The sequence below is a fragment of the Plectropomus leopardus genome, chromosome 17 (genome assembly GCF_026936395.1).
Source record: "Plectropomus leopardus strain MGB_pleo_1.0 chromosome 17, ASM2693639v1, whole genome shotgun sequence".
Lineage (NCBI taxonomy): Eukaryota > Metazoa > Chordata > Actinopteri > Perciformes > Serranidae > Plectropomus > Plectropomus leopardus.
The window spans coordinates 29,137,824-29,156,846 of NC_142192.1; the positions used below are offsets into that span (position 1 = coordinate 29,137,824).

Sequence of the window (19,023 nt, forward strand, 5' to 3'; positions counted from 1 at the left end):
CAGATGCCACAACATTCCTGTTACTCTTTCTCGATCTCTAAAATAAAGCAGATTCAATTATTGGATACGGCTTCCACAGTTCAGAATAAACAAATGATTCAGAGCTCACATGTTGTCTTCCTGTCTGTCGGCCTCCAGCAGAGAGGAATTAGTAAAACCAACAGCCGTGCTGGTTCCCACAGAGTCAGAGCTCCTCTGGCTGCTGTAAATGGAGGCTGATGGAAACATAAATCTAGGTTGTTTGTCTTTGACAGGCATTTTAAAAAACCCTGAAAAATACATAAAGAGACTAACAAACAGTCAAACAGCTGTCGGTGTGACACAGAGGAAGTAAGACACTTAAATACATTGACTGGATTTTTTAAACCATTTGAAACCTGGATCAACACCATAGACAAGTATTTTATATTTGAAGCCTGATACACAATTAATTCTCTTCAGAGGCATGGGGGAAAAAGGTGATAGAAAAGATGATATGAAAGTAACCTGAGAATTTAAGTTAAAAACAGGAGAGAGACAGATAAAATATATATATATATATATATATATATATATATATATATATATATATATATATATATATATATATATATATATATATATATATATATATATATATATTATTAGACCATAATCCAAAAAAAGGTCATATGTCCAGAAACTATTATGGCTATTTGAATTATATGTTCAAAAAATGTTATAGCATACTGTATATTATATTTTTTGTACCTTTTTCCCAGGTCTTTTCCCAGCGTTTTTAAAAGAAATCAAACCAATTTGCAAAATAATCTGAAATACGTATTTATTTACTTATTATTGTCATCACTGATGCTGTTATTATTACTTTGTCTGCTTGTTTTTAATCTGAGATGTATTTGAGAATGTAGGGAGCACTATGCTGTTAAGTTATAAAATCAATGAAAAAAAAACTACTAGTAACTGGCATCTGAGAACAGCACAAGAAAAGTGATGTTGATCCAGGTTTTAAAAGGTTAAACTGCTGTTTTTCACAGGAAAAGCTTACAATTAATACATGCTGATATGCGTAGACAGACACAGATACATTTGTCATTCTCATCTGAAAATGTAGCTATTGGTGTTGAACATGTGCGTTTGACCTTGCTGGAAAATCACTTCCCTCGTCTGAGTTTCCTCCACATGAGTCGCTCCTTTCAGACTGTGCAGTCGCCCGACTATTTCAGTTTCCCACAAAACTTTTCCACATGGATAAATCCTGAGAATCACAAAGCTGTTTTAACATTACAGGAAAAATTCACATTTAAAACATCAGGATATAGCAGTCTGCACACAGATGTCAAAAACGTGAACATTTTTATTAAAGAATTACATCAATTACTCAAATTTGTCGCTAAATACATAAAATTATTTGAATTTATTTCAGTAGCATGTTACATATACTCAGATTTACATAATTATATTCTCACACAGACAGGAAATTCTAATTTAGCAAATTAAAGGAAAACAGCTTTCCTATAAGAGTTTAAAGTCTGCTTGATAAATAAATATTTAATGGGGTGATGCTGCTTGAAAATTTAATTTAAATTCAAAACATTAAGGTGCTAAAGTTCAAGGAAAAGTGTGTGTTTGTGACTCATGTCAATAAATATAATAAGCTTTTATGATGGGAGAATTTCCTACATTATCATTTTATTAGATTTTCTGTACTTTTTGTCTATTACTGCACTATATAATGCAGGAAATAATAAAGGCTGCAAGTCAAACTATCGTGCTGAAATCCATGTTGACAAACAACATGCTCATTTATTGCATAAAAAAATGCAATCACTGCGGAAATTAAAGGCAGTCTGTTTAAAATATGTAGAGTGGTCAACACTTATAAATGTTGAGACTGCAAAGAAAGTGAAAATTGCTCGATCACATGACAAATCTTCCTGCTGGGACATAACAAGGACTCACATTTTTCTCCTGGGACACTTAGATTTTCCTTCAAGCAACACCACAAACACATTAACTCTCCACCTCGTCCATCACAAACCTTCCACGCACAAACTATCTGTCACATACACCGCCCACAGATCTGCAGGTCTGACGCTCAGCTTTCCTCACTGATGTCAGGCAGCGTGATGCTTCAGATGGACCCTCTCCGTCATCTGCCTTGTGCTGTACAGGGACACTCCCATCCCCAATGTGGCCATCGTCATGGCGATGGGATCGATGAGACTGCTCTGTGGCTGCATCCGGACCTCACCTGAGACCTGCCTCTGTGGACAGGGCGGACAGAAAGACGGAGACATTCAGCCAAAGTTACATTAAAACCACAATGTGTATCATTTTATATGATTACAAAAGAGTTTACAATTATTCTGAGGGTTTTTTTTATTGTTGTTGCTGTTGGAAAATGTGAATATCCTGGTAAAATTTGGTGCTGGATCCAGCGGTAAAGGATTGAGGCCTCGGGGGTTAATGAATATGGGACTGTCATTCTGATTTTGGAGTTGTTCATTTGACGGCTTGGTCTTTTCTTGTATTTGATGTGGATGTGAAAATGTCAGCTGGCCCACTACTTTACCTCAAACTTAACCCTTTGAAACCTGATTGAACATGGGAAGGAAGCAATGAGTAACGAAAGAAGAAATTACCAAAGAAATTACAATAAATTATTGAAAAGTACAAGAAAATTGCCTGGAAATTAGTGATTAATTCTCTAAATCTACTAATTTCCTGCAATTTGTTAAACATTTCTTGTCAAGCTGCTCATGGTCTTTCTTCCAATGTTTTTGAAAGAAATTGCACCAATTTGGGATCTTCGGAAAATCAGACTCATGCACCCCATAATGGAAGTATCCGAAGTGTGTATTTCCTTTCACACAACATGAGCTGTGAGGTCGAGTCTGAACAGGTTACATAACGTAATCTCCCGAGACGAGCTGCGCCAGCTCTCTGTAAAATATTTATCTTCTTGTCCTCCCTCAATTCAAAGCCATTCTATAATAAATGGAAGTATCTGCCAAGTATTAAAATGAAACACTTTCAGTGACTGGATGGATTTTTTTGTGTTCTCCTGATTAATACGAGTTAAAATGCAGAAATACAACATATTATTATTTGTAAAAACTGTAATTTTCCAGTTATGGAGATCAGTTAAATAAAACATAATAAAAGAAATAAACCTTTTGTGCTGTGAGTGTTTTCGACCCACCTGGAGGAGACGGAAGTAGCCGGGTGTCAGCCGTCCCAGTCTGATGATCATCTCTGCTGCTGGAGCTCCTCAGACGAACCAACAAGCTCCTGCAGAGGAGAAAAAACTCTCTTCACTCCTTCAGTTGTCATTAGTTTGTATTTTTTATCAGGTATTCCCAAACTTTTAGGTTTTCTGACCGTTAGAACAAAGCTGTTTCTACATGTAACCGGTTGTTATGCATTGCATATTTTTATCAGCTGTAAGAGATTTGACAAAAAGAAATTATATGATGAATAAATGAAATTAAATAACATTTTTGTGGCATTTAAGACCACACAAATTCAAATTTAAGACAATTTAAGGTTTAACATTTAAAGACATTGTGTCAAGGACACAAGTCAAAGATGTCAAAGACATTTTGACACTTTTTAAGCACCTGCAGACACCTTGAACATGAAACCACTGGTCTTAAAAAAGTAGATGTAATGTCTGTCTATCATTGGACATTTCTCTGTGTAGTTTAGCCTTAATACAGGTAATCTGGAGATAATTGAGCCACAGTACAGGGAACTTTATCACTGGAATTAAAAAAAAACAAAAACAAAACCCAGATATATAAAAATACGATATATAATAAATATCACCTAAATTTAAAACTAACTAACAGTAAGGTTAAGAATTTTAACTAGCTTACATTGATGTACAAAATATAACTTGTAGAAAAGAAAAAAATTACAGAGCAGCGCACAGCCTTTAGGAAGCGTCAAACTCAAACTTTACCTTTTCAGTCGGATGATAAATGCAATTGTTATTCAAGAAATGTTATACATTGAATTGAGTGCTTTTCAATACAAGTCATCTCTTTTGCAAATAATATTCTAATAGAACTTTTTTGAGGTTGCATGTTGTCAGAAAACACCATTAAACACAGTTTTATCCCTCTCTGTTTAGTTATATTAATGTTCATCACCTGTTTGAACAGACTGAAGCCAAATTAGTTATTTAATAACTAAACTCTTACACACAAAAGAGTTTTTTACATCTCAACTTAAGAAAATACTGTAAGAAAAATATCTTTTTCTCAACGTTGAAACCTAAAACTTCTTTCTTTTTTTCAATTTAAAATTCTCTAAAATGTAAATATAAAACCATGTTGAGTATAAGTTATTTTTTCAGTCAACAACCATAGAGTAAACTGTAAGTCATAAGGTAAAATCAGCTCACAGGTTGAAGTTAACTGGTCCTCTGGGAGTGCGGCTGCAGCAGCTCAGCAGACGGACAGACAGACAGCATGTGAAGCCCCTCAGCAGCCTGAACAAACAGCAGCAGCCAGTCGAACTGAAGAGGCTCCTGTGTGTCCCCGCTCTTTTGTACAGTGTGAGCGTCCCAGTCTGATGGGGCTCAACACACACACACTCACAGAGCTGGCTGAAAAGCTCCGGCCTGTCAGAGATGATTTGGTCATCCAGCCAGTCAAATGTGCGAGAGAAGAAGAAGAGGCTCTGTGCAGCATGTTGCACGCTTGAGGGAACATGTGTGTTAATGCACTGCAGTGACTTATGTAACCCAAAAACACTACAGGGACAATATTTTTTAACAACTGTCTTAAATGGACCCCTCTGGGTGCCACAAACACAAAGCAACCTTTAACAGCAGCATGAACCCTTACTGGACAAAATTAGACTTTTTTATGTTTGAAGTGATGAATAATTGGTTGTTATTCGATGTTACATAATGAGGCATTGATTGTTCTTGTGTGGTGTTGCTCTGCTGGTTACATAAGCAAAAAATGTTGGAGAATTAGTGCATATAAATACATTAAAATATTTTAAATATATGTTTAATTGTCTGAATGTTGTGGGGAAAAAAGTTTACAAAAAAAATCTTTCATTAATTTTCATCTGAAAAACACTTGTTTTTTTGTTTTATTTATTTGGTATACATGTGTTTTAACAGTTAAAATGTGCATCAGACATGTTGAAATAATATATGTTAGACAAGAAAGACTAGTCATGTTAATGTACTGTGTGTCTGCAAGGGTTATTGGAGGTGGACTAGACTACAAGATGCTGATTGTGCACATCGAGTGACCTCATGTCTGCATTTGCTGCCACAGATAAAAACTCTTCAGTATCTACAGACTCTGGTAATGAACTGGAAGCTTCTATAAATAAACTATTCATGATAAAAATCTCTTTGTGCTGCTACGTTTGATTTGTTTTGTGTGCTGATTTAAGTCCATAACACAGTGTAGAGGGCTCGTATTTAAAATCAGTCTTTTAAAGATACGGTGCTGAAGTATTCTGGGTCCTGTGCTGTGGTTCCCACTTCCTCCTGACCTGTAACCTTGATGGGAGCTCTGGCCAGCGTCACTTTTACTCCTGCGGGACTCGGAACACCTGTTCTCTCTATAGACATCACCTGCCCGATGAAATGCTGAAACACACAGCAAAACAGCACGTGTAAATCATCACTGAGTATGTCTCCTTGTTTTTCTGCACAGATATGTTCACCAGCTGGTGAGTTCAGCGCTCGCAGATCCATCTCACTTGTAGCCGTGAGAAGATTTAAAGGGACAGTCCACCTCAGAATCAAAAATACATATTCTGCCTCTTACCTGTAGCACCGTATATCAGTCTAGATTGTTTTGGTGTGAGTTGACAAGTGATGGAGATGTCGGCTGTAGAGATGTCAGCCTTCTCTCCAGTATAACTGAACTATGTCTACCCGGCACTTGCCTTGTGGTGCCAAAATTTTTTTTTTTTTCGGAAACTCAACAGCAATTTCTCTTTCTAGAAATTATGACCCGATAACTCAAGCTTATCAACAGACCTTGTTTTGAGCAGTTTCAAGTAGAAACTATTTTCTTCCTACCAAACTAGATCCTCCAAACGTATGACTGCGTAGAAGGAAGCGTGTAGAGCTTTCTGGAAAAAGATATTGCTGTTGAGTTATTCAAATGTATTTTTGGGCACTATGAGCACCACACGCTGAATTTCATCATTATGGACAATATCACCAACATATATATATATATATATATATATATATATATATATATATATATATACATATATATATATATAATATCTGACTCTTTTGTGAACCACTGCAAGACATTTCAATACAGATGTGAGACCAGTACAGAAGATGCCCCCCTTTCTGCCAGTAGAGGTCAGTCTGATTACTTTTTGTCAGAACAAAAAAAAACCCCCAAAACAGATTCAACCACCTTCCTGAACATTTTGCCAGTTTTATCTCCTATATAAAATATTAAAATATTAAAATGTGTTAATTCATATTAATGTTGTGTGTCAGTGTCATACCTGTGTGGGATGAACTGCAGCATCCTCATGCTTTGATTTGGATGATTCAGTATATTTCTCCCTCTGTGCTTTTATTTCCTGTGCAAAAAAGTTTGTTAAAACGTATAAGTAAAGTTCTTCACATTGGTTCTGTGTATTAGCAAAGATTACTTAGTGTTAAATCTGCAGTTACATCTGTAACTTAATGTTACTTAATGTTACATCTGTTAAAGATAAAACCTTCAGGATCTCATAGTTTGAAGTCCTGGCGACGTAATTGTCCCATGACTTGGCTGTGAGCTCCTGCTGCTTCCAGTGAGACTTAATCTGAAACACAAAGACACCAGAAACAGTGCAAGTCAGAGAGTAAACTATGAAATTAAACTGTCGGCTCTGTCGATATGGAGTCCCAGAGACAAATTACTTTCAGTGACAATATGCCTCAATTGAAATTTACTAGAAAGTAATAAAAAAGTGATTATGTGCTTATGCAGAAATATCCAACTGACATTGTGCCCACTTAAACTGTCAGCACCTCAGTGTACATGAGCTCCTCCTCAGCGATGTCCTCCTTCTCCTGCTGCTCCAGGATGCTGTTTTGTTCTGCTGCGACCCTCCTCGCTGTGTCCTCTGCAATCTTATGGATCGTACTCAGAACCTCCTCGTCGGGGGTTATCGGCCTCACGCCGTCCAAACTCAGCTCCCTGATGATCTCTTCCCACACCTCCCCGACCTACAGCATCGAGACAGACACGCCAACATTTACAGTGTTTCAGCGTCCTGTGAAACAGAAGTCTTTGTTTGCTGTATTAAATTTACACGTTTATATGTTTGAAGGAGATATGTTGATAATTTTAGGGTTTGTATATAACCAGGAACACTTCGTTCCATAATTGGACACTGTGGCACTGACGCTAACTCTATTTGACTGCTTTTACTACTTAAAGTAAAACATAGTTTTTGCTCCTTTGTCAAAAGAAAGTTTAAAATGAAAAAACACCTTATCTATCAAAGTATCACAGTATCAAAATCCTGATGGAAATTGGTGCTAATACAGCTGATTTCATATCAAGCACTGACATTTTCCTTGCTCATTTTCTTTCTACCTTGAAATCCAGATATCTCCTGACGATGCTCAAGGTCACATAATGTTTTCTTGACAATCCAGGAAGGTCTTGAAAACCTGCAAAAGACACAAATACTTATTTTTCACAGAATAGATTTAAAAGAGAGCTGGTCTCTTTGCTTAAGTTAAAAACTTCTTAAGTACAAAAGTGAATGAATGGGTCCATGCGTGGGTATTTCAATATGTCACACTTTATGTCTTCTATGTGCTTAATGTGGTTATTGTTGTTTCTAATTTTTTTATGCTGCAGTCCTCATAGATTGCTGATCTCTATCTTCTGATCTCTGATCTTCTATGGGTTAAACAAAATAAATTTTAAAAGTTTAGCATATATTGCTTTTTGCAAATTTACAATAATGCTAATTTTAACTAGTATTTTGCATAATGGTAAATGAAAACTTAAACAATAATGAATCATATATTGACCTTTACCTTTCCAATCCATGCAGAAAAACAGCATTGTCTACATGTTTATAGATGTATTGTTAAAGAAGTGACATTGTGTTTACTGGTCTAACTCTTTATTAAGTGCTTTACCAAGTTTGCAGAAGATGGAGTAAATCTTTGAGCGCAGATTTTCTGAAAGCTCCAGCACTGCTGCGCTCGGTTTGTTGGCAGGAAATGACAGCTGGGTGTCCTCCTGCTGGTGATGACTGAGGATCGGCCTCTGAGGGTCTTAGAGTCAAAAGTGAAAAAGCAGAAAATAAGAGGAATATTTTTTAAAATGTAAGATATCAAAAGAACAGGGCTGCAGCTCTCATAATCCTCCACGTTTTATCAACTAGGATTAATCAGAAATGACAAAGTTAAATTATCCTTATTGCTGTTAGCAGATCCTTGGTTGGTGTGTGTTGGGCAGCTATGGCTTTATTTCAAATATTCATGCAGATATTATGCATTTTGCATTTGACTGATGATAACCTACACAAAGTTAAGTCTAAATAGGAAGAAGAATTGAGGATGGATCTGTCAGAGGATTTGTGAAAAGATGTTTTAGGAAGCATTAAGTCATCTTGTTTTTTGCATGTTCACTTTGTCAAGAGAAGAAAAAGGAATTGGTTTTTGATGTTTGCAGAGATCGACATGTTGGCTGACTCAGATGTTTCATTTTGGTTATTCAGAGAATACAGTGAAACATGTTAGTTAAGGAATGACTTTACTTCCAGTCACACCTGTTACTCTCATGTTCAGATGATCACTTGATGATCTGCTGCATTTGAAGGACAGCCATACTTCATAGATATAAATATGATATATCACTGAGTGACTGTTGTTTGAAGTCTATCTTCAGACAGACCTGCGATTCCTCCATGTTTGTCTCTAATGACTTTCAGTTCCTCCTCCTCGTCTCTCCACAGCTGCAGCAGGAACCTGGGAGCCGTCTGACCGCTGATGTCCCTCCAGCTCAGGATGTGAGACAGAGTGTTGGGGTTGTCACACAACTCCAGCAGAGTGGCGAGGACGTTACAGTGTGCACATCTGGGGCTTGACTGTTAGAGAAACAGTTTCATATTAGGGATGCACGATAATTATTGGACCGATAACTATTGGCCCGATCATGGGACTTATGACGTCTTACGGAAGTTTTGCAATAAAGCAACCTTTCCACGTCCAAACACAAACGAGCAAGATGATCTAATGCCCCATGGTGACGGGGGGAGAGGACGACTAATGTGCCGACTTCATTGCTATTTAGCGGCTTTTCGGACCCTCTCAGCAGCATTGTTTTAAAAAAATTCTCTGCAGGTGTATGCTCCGCTCTCATTCTCTGTTGATGTCTCCGCCAGTGTCTCCGAATGTCCTTTTCTCTCTCATTCTCCGCCGGTGTCCACTCTGCTCTCTTTCTCCACTGGTGTCTCTGAATGTCCGCTCCGCTCTCAGTGTCTGACAGGTGATTCAAATCCGATCTCAATCCCTTCTAGGACACCTAAAAGTCTCGATCCAGCCCTGATACGGTCATTTATTACCGTGCTCACTGCTTACAGTAACCACTGAACACCGGTGCTAACGGCCGCCGTCTCCCCCTCCCTCCTTCTGCTCTGTGTGTGTGTGACGGGGACATGATGAGAGGACATGATGAGAGGACACGCTGGACACGGTTTGAGTTCAGGTGTAGTGAGTTTCCAGCTCATTTATGCTGAAAGAATAAGCTAATATCTGAGGTTTGATTCCTTTCAACAGATGCATATGGACACAAAGACAACAATAAAGAAAACTAATGTCAATCAGCTACTTACTGTGAGTAAGTCCAACAGAAGAGACGCTCCACCTTTAGCCAAGAAGTAATCTTCTGTGGTGTAGCAGCCCACAATACAGGACCTGATAGGACAAAAATGTAATTAACTACGGGGAATCCATGAGTGCTTTCCTTTCTGTTTGTCTGCTAATGTTTTTTTGTTTGTTTTTTTATAACATCTTGTCTTTATTTTTTCTATCAACAATGTAACTTGCGTATACCTCTAATGCACACAGTAAGAAAGAAATTATGGCAACAATATGACAACATGCCTTCAGCTGAGGAAGACGTGGATGTGGCCAGATGTAAGCTGAGTATTGATATGACATGTAAATGGAGCAATAAATAATAAATAACATAAATTAAGACAGACAATCTATGAAAGTGTGCTGAGGTTTAGCTGAACTGACCACACGCAGTCCACTGTGGAGAGGACGAGCTTGTTGTGTCCCAGACCGCTGTAGAAACTGCTGGAGCCTTTCTTCAGGAAGTGAACTGCCATCTCGACTCCCTCTGATCCAAACAGCTCCTGCAACACAACGGGACCGTCAGTGTGGAGATGCTCTGTGTTAAAAAACTGTGACCGAAAATGATCTGATCTGAGTGTGAGATGACATCTGGCTGACAAATATAAACATAAAGAAAGTTAGAGGGTAAATCATAAAAGTGTTGAAGCATACTAAATAAAACAGCCATCTTTAAAAGTTACATTCTCGAGTAGTAATGTCAAAACACTGATGGAAACAACACAGACAATTTTCATCAGTATTGTCTTATTTTTCTACAAATAAAAACAAAAACTGAATACATTTGAAAGATGTTATCATAAAAAAAGGTCACTAAATTCAATATAACCAAAAACTGCTCAGCTCTGTACTCACTGACCTTGAACTCTGGACTTTAGTGTTAGCTTTACCTTTCTGTGCATGTCACTCTCACACAGCGCTGAAAGTATCAGCTGAATATCGGACTTTATCTCCAGGGTGACGTCATCGTCCTCATCAGGACTCGCTTCCATCTGCATCAAAACCCCTGAGGTAACACAACGCGCACGTATGAGTGTGTTGACCATGTTTATCAAGTCAAATGTTTCTGCTGGTGCTGTGTGAGTTTCAGTTTAATTCACCCAGAAGCTGGTTGATGGTTCCTTGATCACAAAGATCCTGGTTGACTGATTCTTCACCCAAAGACGTCACAGATCTCAGCACTCGGATACAATGACGCATCTGAGTCTTCGTGCTGCCTTTTCCTTCTGAGCTGAGACCCTGACCGAAGAAAGCATCTGGAGGAAAGATATAATAAACTGTTTTCATCAAATAGTCTAATACTGTAATCAGCTCTCTTTATACGTCTATACTGGGGACCCAGTGTTTTGCTAATGGGCACTCTGACAGGCCACATAAATGTCCGTGTTTGACCTCTGACCTTTTCAGGGTTCCTGCAGCTTTAGGCAATGTAGATTTCAGACTTTTTTAATGCCACTCAAAATTAAATTTAAGATCAATTCACTAATAACCAAAACTAACGGACAATTTAATTTTTCCAAGGTGGTAACTGAAACATAAAACATGACTTTTTTGTCCAGTGAAAAGTTTGATCTTCTACGTAAAATACTGCAAAAAAAACCCAAACCCTTTTTAGAGTGGAACACATGGAAGCCAATGAACATATATTATGATAAAAGTATCTATCTATCTATTTGGTTTACCAACAGAAGTGGGAAATATTTGGCATTTCTATCTGGTTTTCTTGGCAATTTTGTGTTTCTCAATCTGTATGTGAAATTCCACTGTTTGGGTTCCCATTATGATGAACTTAGAAAAAGAATTTATTAAATAAAAAATGAAATAATAGATGTTACCAGTTCTTTTGAGATTTTATGATGCAATGTTAGAATAAACAATTGATAAAATTATATTTCACATGTCTAAAAATTTTGAAAAAAAAAAAGGAAATTAAGGAAAAAAGGAAATTATAACAAAAAATGGTGGTATAAATCAGGCACTCAGGATGTTTTAAAGCATATAAGGCTTTTGATCAATAGGGCTTGAAACATTAAAAATACACCAACAACGCGTATGTCAATACACCCTGAAGAAGGTGCAAGCCGGTAAGCGTTATTTTTAGATTACTGAATTTAATGCCCTGAATTTAATAAACCCTGTTGTAAGATACAGGACTAGCTCTCTTAAGTCTCTTGTTTCTCTCTCCACATGTCTTGCAGCATCCTCACCATGTGCAATGCACCAGTCCAGCAGCAGCAGCAGACACGCGTTTCCCTGACAGGCCATGTAGTCGTCCAACAGGAGTGGAGCGATGGTGGACAGGGTGGCCAGCGCCTGCAGCTGGAGTTCCTCCTGCTGGACGGGGGACCACTGACGAGAAGCTGACCGCCGCTCAGATGAGGCAACAGGCGGCCTCACGAGAATCAGTAGAGCAATCATAACTCTTTCCTCTTTATACAGCTAGGAGAAGAGGACATGGGGTGTCACATTGAGACTCCTCACTACAATTATTCCAACAACACTAGCTGAGTGTGTGACAGACCTGCAGAGCAGCCGAGTCCTTCGACATTAAAACCAACAGATTCAACAGCAGCTTCTTCATTTTCAAATCTTCCTGATTGTAGGAGAGCTTGAGGTTGCGGACCAAAGGGTGGTGGCTTTTCACTAAAACATATAGCAAGCAATGTTGTTGTCAGAAAATGTGCTACTGCACTAAGAAATTTGAAAAAAAGAAGAAGAGTAAAACAAAAATGTTTAAAAAGAAACTGGCCTTACACTCTGGAAATGTGACGACAGCTACGAGCTGTCTGGCAAATAAACTCTCCTGAAAATTGAAAAGACACATAAAGCAAATTTTAATGGGACATTTTACACACTGGTCAATTCTAGGTCTAAAAATACAGCTGCAATGTGTCTCCATCATACAGTTATCTATCCCGTACTCACAATAAGAAGCGAGTTAGGATTTTCAGCGATGAGACTTGTGATCACAAGCAGATCATTTCTGAGCTGGAGGTCAGAAAGTCGCACACCGTTCATCAGCTGGTGACAAAACGCGTCTTTCAGAGATCTAACAAACAAAAACACAGAAAGTAAGTAATCCAATATATAACTGCAAAATGAGAGCAAAAAAGTATTCAAATTGTTCAGGATGAAAAGTATTAATTCTTCATTCATGTTACTTTCTTTAAGGAGATTCACCTTTAGGATTTAATCAACTCCAGGATTTCCTTGAGTTAGAAAAGGGTAATTCAGTTTAATTAACCCTTTAAAACCTGGATAGACATTAGTTGTCTTGCTCAGATGCCTTTCACAGTATTTAAACGTTTGAAATGGGATATTTTTTGTCAAAAACATGGAAAAAAGGCAATTAGCAACTTAGCATTTACTGTCCTAATAGATAATAATAATACATATCAAATGACTTTGGACAAATATTAAGAAAACTTAATCTAATTATATATTTATAATTAGACTACAGAAAAAATATTATTTTCATTCTGTAACTTTATTTTCCTTTTTTTTCTAATTTCAGGTAGCTCATTGCCTTCTTTCCATGTTTTGAATGAAATCCTGCCAATCTGCTCAGGTTTCGACAAGCACACACTTTTCTCATTAGCCACATTTGAAAACATGTTAGAGGAGAAACCCACATGACACACTCCATGCTGCTGAGCTGGGCAGTGACCTCCTTGCTGCCTCTCTCCAGCAGGTTCCAGAGGATTTCAGAGGAGCGAAACAGGACTTGACCAGTCGGGTCGGGCTCGTTCATGTGGAGACAGATTGCCTCTGCTCCACATGCTTTCAGAATCCACTCACAGTTCATATCTGTGTTTGTAAAATAAAAATTTGATTAATGTGATTTATTATAAAAACAACCCGCTGACCTGCTGACATTGACACAAGCACACTTAAAATCACTGTTTTGATTGATTGTCTGAGCCCTCTTGAGGGCTGGCTACTTAATCTAATGAAGGAGGCTGGATTGACATGTTTGACAGGTCCCCTCCTCCAAAACCTCAGTGGACCCAGAATAAAATCAGTTGCTGACCTGAGGAGCTGGAGAGGATCTGAAGTGTCTGCAGGAGCTGCAGCCTGATGGCAGGCTGGTTCTCCAGAGCGGCCATGGAGAGGAGCAACGTCTGAGCCAGGTCACTGCGCTCAAGCAGCTGAAGTCTGTAGCCTGGAGAGGTGGGCTGGAGCCCTGCAGAAACACATTCAAATAAGAGATATTATGAAAATCTTTTTTGCATGTAAGGTGTGATGCAAGAGACAAACTAAAGAGAAGGCAAGAAAAAACTACAAAAACAGAAAGAGGGGAAACCTGCACATTATTGTTCACAAGTGCCTCTTAATAGGGAACTGGGGAAACAACACCAACAACAAAAAGTGATACAACAATAATAAAACAGTAAGAAAAAGTTGATGAAGCAGCAATTAGTACACAGGAAGCAAAGCAGTTTTAGTGGAAAGAGAAATAGATGTTTTTTTAAATTGTTAAATTAAATTAACTGGCAGTGGGTTTCTGGAAACAGTGTCGTTAATATGTGTTAAAAATATACAAGTTGAAATTCATTTTCGATGTATACAAAACTGTGTCAGTCAAAATGGACAAAGTTGCCAAAAAAACGACAAAGACGAGCCTTTACTGTCCCCTAGAGGGTAATTTCGTATTGATCAATTGCATTTCTGTGTTTATATTGGGCAAGATGATGAGTCAAACCCAGTCCATAATATCAGCCTTGTGATGTATCACTAGGACCCTAAAAAACGTAAAATGTAAAAGAGAAAAAGAATGGATGAAAAAAGAAAATAAAGAAAAAAAAACAAAAAACAGAAAGAAAAAACAAAGAAATGAAAGACTTAAAAAGAAACAAATCAAAAACACAATAAAAAAAAGAGGAATAAAAGAAGGATAGGAGAAAAACAAAAGAAACAAAGGCACAAGCATGCCACCACAGAATCCATGAAAAACCTCACTCAGTGACAGTCTAGAAAATCGGTTGTCAGAGTGGAAAGTCCGAGGCTTTGGCTTGGTGGGACGGGCCGTACCATCAAGCATCTTTTTAGGAGCCACACAGCTGTAGAGCGATTTCACAGTCTCAACTATGTGCTGTCTCACTTCAGCATCTGACACCCTCATCAGACAGCCTGCCAACAGAAACACATCCGTCACACACTGCTTCTCTGAAGGACCAAATCATTCTTAAACACTAGATAATACAGAAACCAAGGTAAAACTATATGAAGAATAATATTGTTATTATATTACATAAAGAATTATTGTACTGCACATTATATTATTTTATTAAAATGGACCCAAAACAGCAAAAATAACAGAATAATTAATTTTGACATTAAAAAACACAAGATGATTTTCATTGCAGTGGGTGATCTATCCTAAGGCTGATGACAGGACTGCACAATATGCATACAAAAAAAGAGATCATTTTGCAATTATTTTTGACAGATATTGCAATTGTGAAATGAGGTGCATGGGAGTGGTAATTCTTGCAATTCGTTTTCACTATAAAAATAAATACACAAAAATGATGATGATTTTACTGGGGTGTGTATGTATCTTTGTAGCATGTTATAACACACCTTTTTTTCTAAATAGGATATTGTACTTAGCCATACTGGGATTTCAAAAATATTGATTTTTCAGCCCTAGCTGGTGTTTTACATTTATCTTTGGTCAAAAAATCACATAGTCCTCTACAAATGTGCAGTTTATGCCTGTTACTAGCTGTGTTTTATTAAACCATACATTTTGTGACATTTTCTAAAAGGATCTTGATCTCTAGAGGGCTGCACTGGGCTTTGGCCTAAGTTTCACAGACCGGGTAGGAAAATGTAAAGTAATAAGGAAACTGCTAATGCATTGTTTCTGTCTCTTCATGGGATTTTTTTTGTACCATAAGAAGAAGTATCATAATGTCAGCCATACCCTTTAGGTCTACTTCAGCTTCATAACATATTAAAAGAATGGAAATTACTAGCTGCTACAAAGTGAATACATGCCCTTAAAGCCTATGGTGTGCTTTTGAAAAAATGTCAATTGCAAGTTAATGTAAAAGCATGAAAAAACTTTAATATGAAATCTGTGTACCCATGTGAGAGAGGAACTCTATGACGTCCTGAGCGTAGTTCAGCTCATCAGATGTTTTCTCCTTGAGGAAGGGAAGCCTGAGGTGAGGCAAAGCAACATGATGATGATCAAACGATGTCACAGCAGAAAAAAAATGTTTATCTTTTCCATGTAGGCTTAAAATATTTGAGTTTTTTACCTACAAATTTGCAGCGCCTCACACAAAATGGGCACAAATTCAGGATGATCCGCTGTTTTCTCAGCACAGATGTTGAGTATTTTGGCAATGACTGACAGCTCCTTCAAAAGCTTGAAATAATTTAAGAAGTTTTAAGATTTTGGCAAAGCTTATATGGAGATAAATCCTAGTGAAGGAGGGGATGAGATGGGGCAGAGTCCTCATAACAGCAGAGGTTATTTTTGAACAGGGAAAATGCTGACAGACACAGTGATACAGATAAATTAGAGCCTTGGGAATGACGTTTGGCTCTGTGTTCAGGTTGCATGAGAGCAAATCTATTTCCATCACTGTCCCGGGGGACAGTAATGAGGAGGATTTGACAATCTGCTGCAGAGTGAAACACCTGAGAGAGATTTATTTTGTGAAAGATAGACATTTTTTGGAAAGAGAAGTCTGAGTTATCAGAATTGTGTGTCAAAGGAGAAAACCATAGGACAGCACCCAGAACAAAGGATACAAAACCAATCTGGCTTCTCTTCAGGAGTTTCTTCAGGACAAAAAGGTGCCTGTCCTTTAAGTTAGCCTTAAAAAAATACATAATGTACAGCATGATTACATAAAACATAAATTAAATTAAAACAAAAAATCTGGTAACTTTTAAATATAACTGTTTAACTTACTGTCAAAGGATCTTCAAGAAGACGAATCACCTTACTGAGTTCAATACTTTTAACACCGACCTGTTGTGAAATTACAGTTTAGGTCAAAGTTGATAATGTCTGTCTTCTTTGGTGACAGACAAACTTTAATCCCAATTTCTCTCTCTCTCTCTCTCTCTCTCACGCCCACACACACACACACACACACACACACACACACACAACAAAGTAGTGCATATTCTGAAGATGGGACAAAATACTTTGCACCAGATTGTGGAGGCTTGTGAACACCTTAAAAACCCTGTAGACAGGTGCACAGGAGAAAATTGTCTATATAGGTGAACAAAGGAGAACTACAGCACACTGTCCTATTACTTGTAAAAAACTTCACTGACTGTCTGAAACCTGCAGTGAACTTGAACTTTTCTTGTGCTGCTTCCAGACGCCTTTCACATATATATTCAAACCTTTGACCTCTGAATAAATGTGTGTGATTTCTTTCAAAAACATCAACAAACGTCAAACGTCAATGAGCAACTGGAGGTGACATGTTCCACAAACTACAAAAAAATAGTAGATTTAGAAACTTATTTTTTTAAAAGCTGGGATAAAATGTTTAGGGAAAAAAGGAAAAAATGTAAAAACTATACTTATAATTATCATAATTACTTACTTAAAATTATGTTACATAATTATTATAACTTAACTTAAATTTTATTTTAAAAACTTTCTTTTTTTCTGTACTTTTTACTAATTTCTTGCTAGTTTTTGGGTCATTTCTTCTTTCCTTGCTAATTACCTTCTGCCCATGTTTTGGAAAGATAATTCTGCAATTTTAAAATTATATATTATTATCATTTTCACTTTCACTGATTAAATTCTTTTAACAAAAAACCCAAACTCCCTCTTGGAGGACAAAAATGTCTGCACTGAATAACTGCCTAATAAAATATTATATATTAATTTAAGCATTGATTTTAATGCAATCCTATGTTTTTGTGCAATGTCAGATTTAGAGGAAAACTTCCACTCAATACTTCAGTGGTGAACATTTTTTCTACTAAAACGACTACAAAATAGTATATATTTATATTATTTTCCACTTTTACTTAGTGAAATCTTTCAACTAACATCATTCTTAATCATAAATACCAAATATTAACTCATTTTTAGATTTTAACCATTTAAATCCTGATAATTTACACAATGCCACTTGAACCACCTGCTTTTGTATGTAGGCACATAAACTCCCCTACAAAGATGCACACACACACACACACACTGGTGCTGAAAGGGAGTTTTTGTTTTTTTTAATCTGACACTGCTCAAAAGATAAAGATGCATCAAAATCAAAGTTCTTGGTAATCAATAACATATCCCGGCCTGTCAAAAAAATCCACTTTGCATTATAGAAAATAACATAATTTTTGTGGGGTTTTTTTAATAAAAAATTCACAGTGGTATCATTTAAACAAACTGTCATTTAAATTCAAAAAATGGGAAACTTTTTTTAAAGGGAGCACAAGGGTTAGGGGGATGTTTTTTGACTACATTGTTTATTACTGACTCAATGTGAGAGCTGAGGTTGAAATTACAAAAAAAACCCTCACACCCTTGCCAAATCTATGCCATATGCGCTGAAAATGCCAAAATTGAAAAATAAAAATAGAAAAGACAAAATGTCCCAAAGGACGAGGGTCAAAGGAGAGGTAAAGGAGACACTCGAGCAGTTTAATAAGTAGCTTTAACTCTCAGAGGAAAGACAGTAGCTGTTTACCTCCTGATGCTGGTTCTTGTCCGTTGCTCTCGGTCTTATTAAAGGAAAGTCCGGTTTTCTTCTGTGCAAAACTTTACCTGAATCCATGTTTAAATTTAGACAAACTTCTCGCTTCAACGTCTCACTTTAAACATCTCCGTTTAATTTGAATTTTGCCTCGCTAACGGTTTTTGCTTCCAGTTGATGTCGTCGACGTTAAAAAGTCAGTTACAAACATTATAAACAAAACAAAATTTACTTTCTGACGTCGATTTTGTTGACTTAAAACAACGAGCTAACATGAAAAGACATTTAACGTTACGTCGAGTTGTTTTTGGCGACTAAACTCCGAAAAGAAATCACCCAGCGGCTTCGTTTGGGCTCCTTTGAACTCTAACCTGAGTCTGACGGCTTTATAACGTTACTACAGTTGCCATAGTTACCGCGTAGTACGGCGAGCCGCGCAGCTCAAAACTCATCCTAACACCAAACCGCCCATTT

General features: G+C 37.2%; 1 protein-coding gene across 2 annotated transcripts; it reads right to left on the reverse strand.

Annotated features, from left to right (window-relative positions):
* Window positions 1-1,315: 1,315 nt before the first annotated feature.
* On the reverse strand, window positions 1,316-18,946 carry cfap69 (cilia and flagella associated protein 69). Of its 2 annotated transcripts, none has more exons than XM_088090199.1 (25): window positions 18,544-18,946; window positions 16,788-16,847; window positions 16,625-16,690; window positions 16,126-16,235; window positions 15,948-16,024; window positions 14,816-14,986; window positions 13,887-14,039; window positions 13,489-13,663; window positions 12,782-12,905; window positions 12,611-12,659; window positions 12,378-12,499; window positions 12,064-12,295; window positions 10,957-11,112; window positions 10,747-10,862; window positions 10,241-10,359; window positions 9,832-9,913; window positions 8,892-9,084; window positions 8,132-8,269; window positions 7,575-7,651; window positions 7,004-7,201; window positions 6,709-6,795; window positions 6,490-6,567; window positions 4,388-5,599; window positions 3,182-3,270; window positions 1,316-2,243 (listed from the first exon to the last, which is right to left on the reverse strand). In XM_088090199.1, exons 1-23 carry the CDS (start codon window positions 18,628-18,630, stop codon window positions 5,435-5,437), a joined length of 2,835 nt encoding a protein of 944 aa, XP_087946325.1. In that variant the 5' UTR covers window positions 18,631-18,946; the 3' UTR covers window positions 1,316-2,243; window positions 3,182-3,270; window positions 4,388-5,434. The 2 variants fall into 2 exon arrangements, with proteins under 2 accessions (XP_087946325.1, XP_042362598.2); XM_042506664.2 differs by having other exon boundaries at window positions 14,888-14,986; window positions 18,544-18,942.
* Between the last annotated feature and the right edge of the window lie 77 nt (window positions 18,947-19,023).

Bases quoted from the DNA above. Each gene is read 5' to 3' on its own strand.
- cfap69 (XM_088090199.1), bottom strand. From the start codon at position 18,630: ATGGATTCAGGTAAAGTTTTGCACAGAAGAAAACCGGACTTTCCTTTA. The intron at 12,660-12,781 runs GTGAGTACGGGA...TTCAATTTTCAG, and splicing joins ATCCTAACTCGCTTCTTATT to GAGAGTTTATTTGCCAGACA. The intron at 7,652-8,131 runs GTAAAGCACTTA...TGTCTTTTGCAG, and splicing joins CTCCATCTTCTGCAAACTTG to GTTTTCAAGACCTTCCTGGA.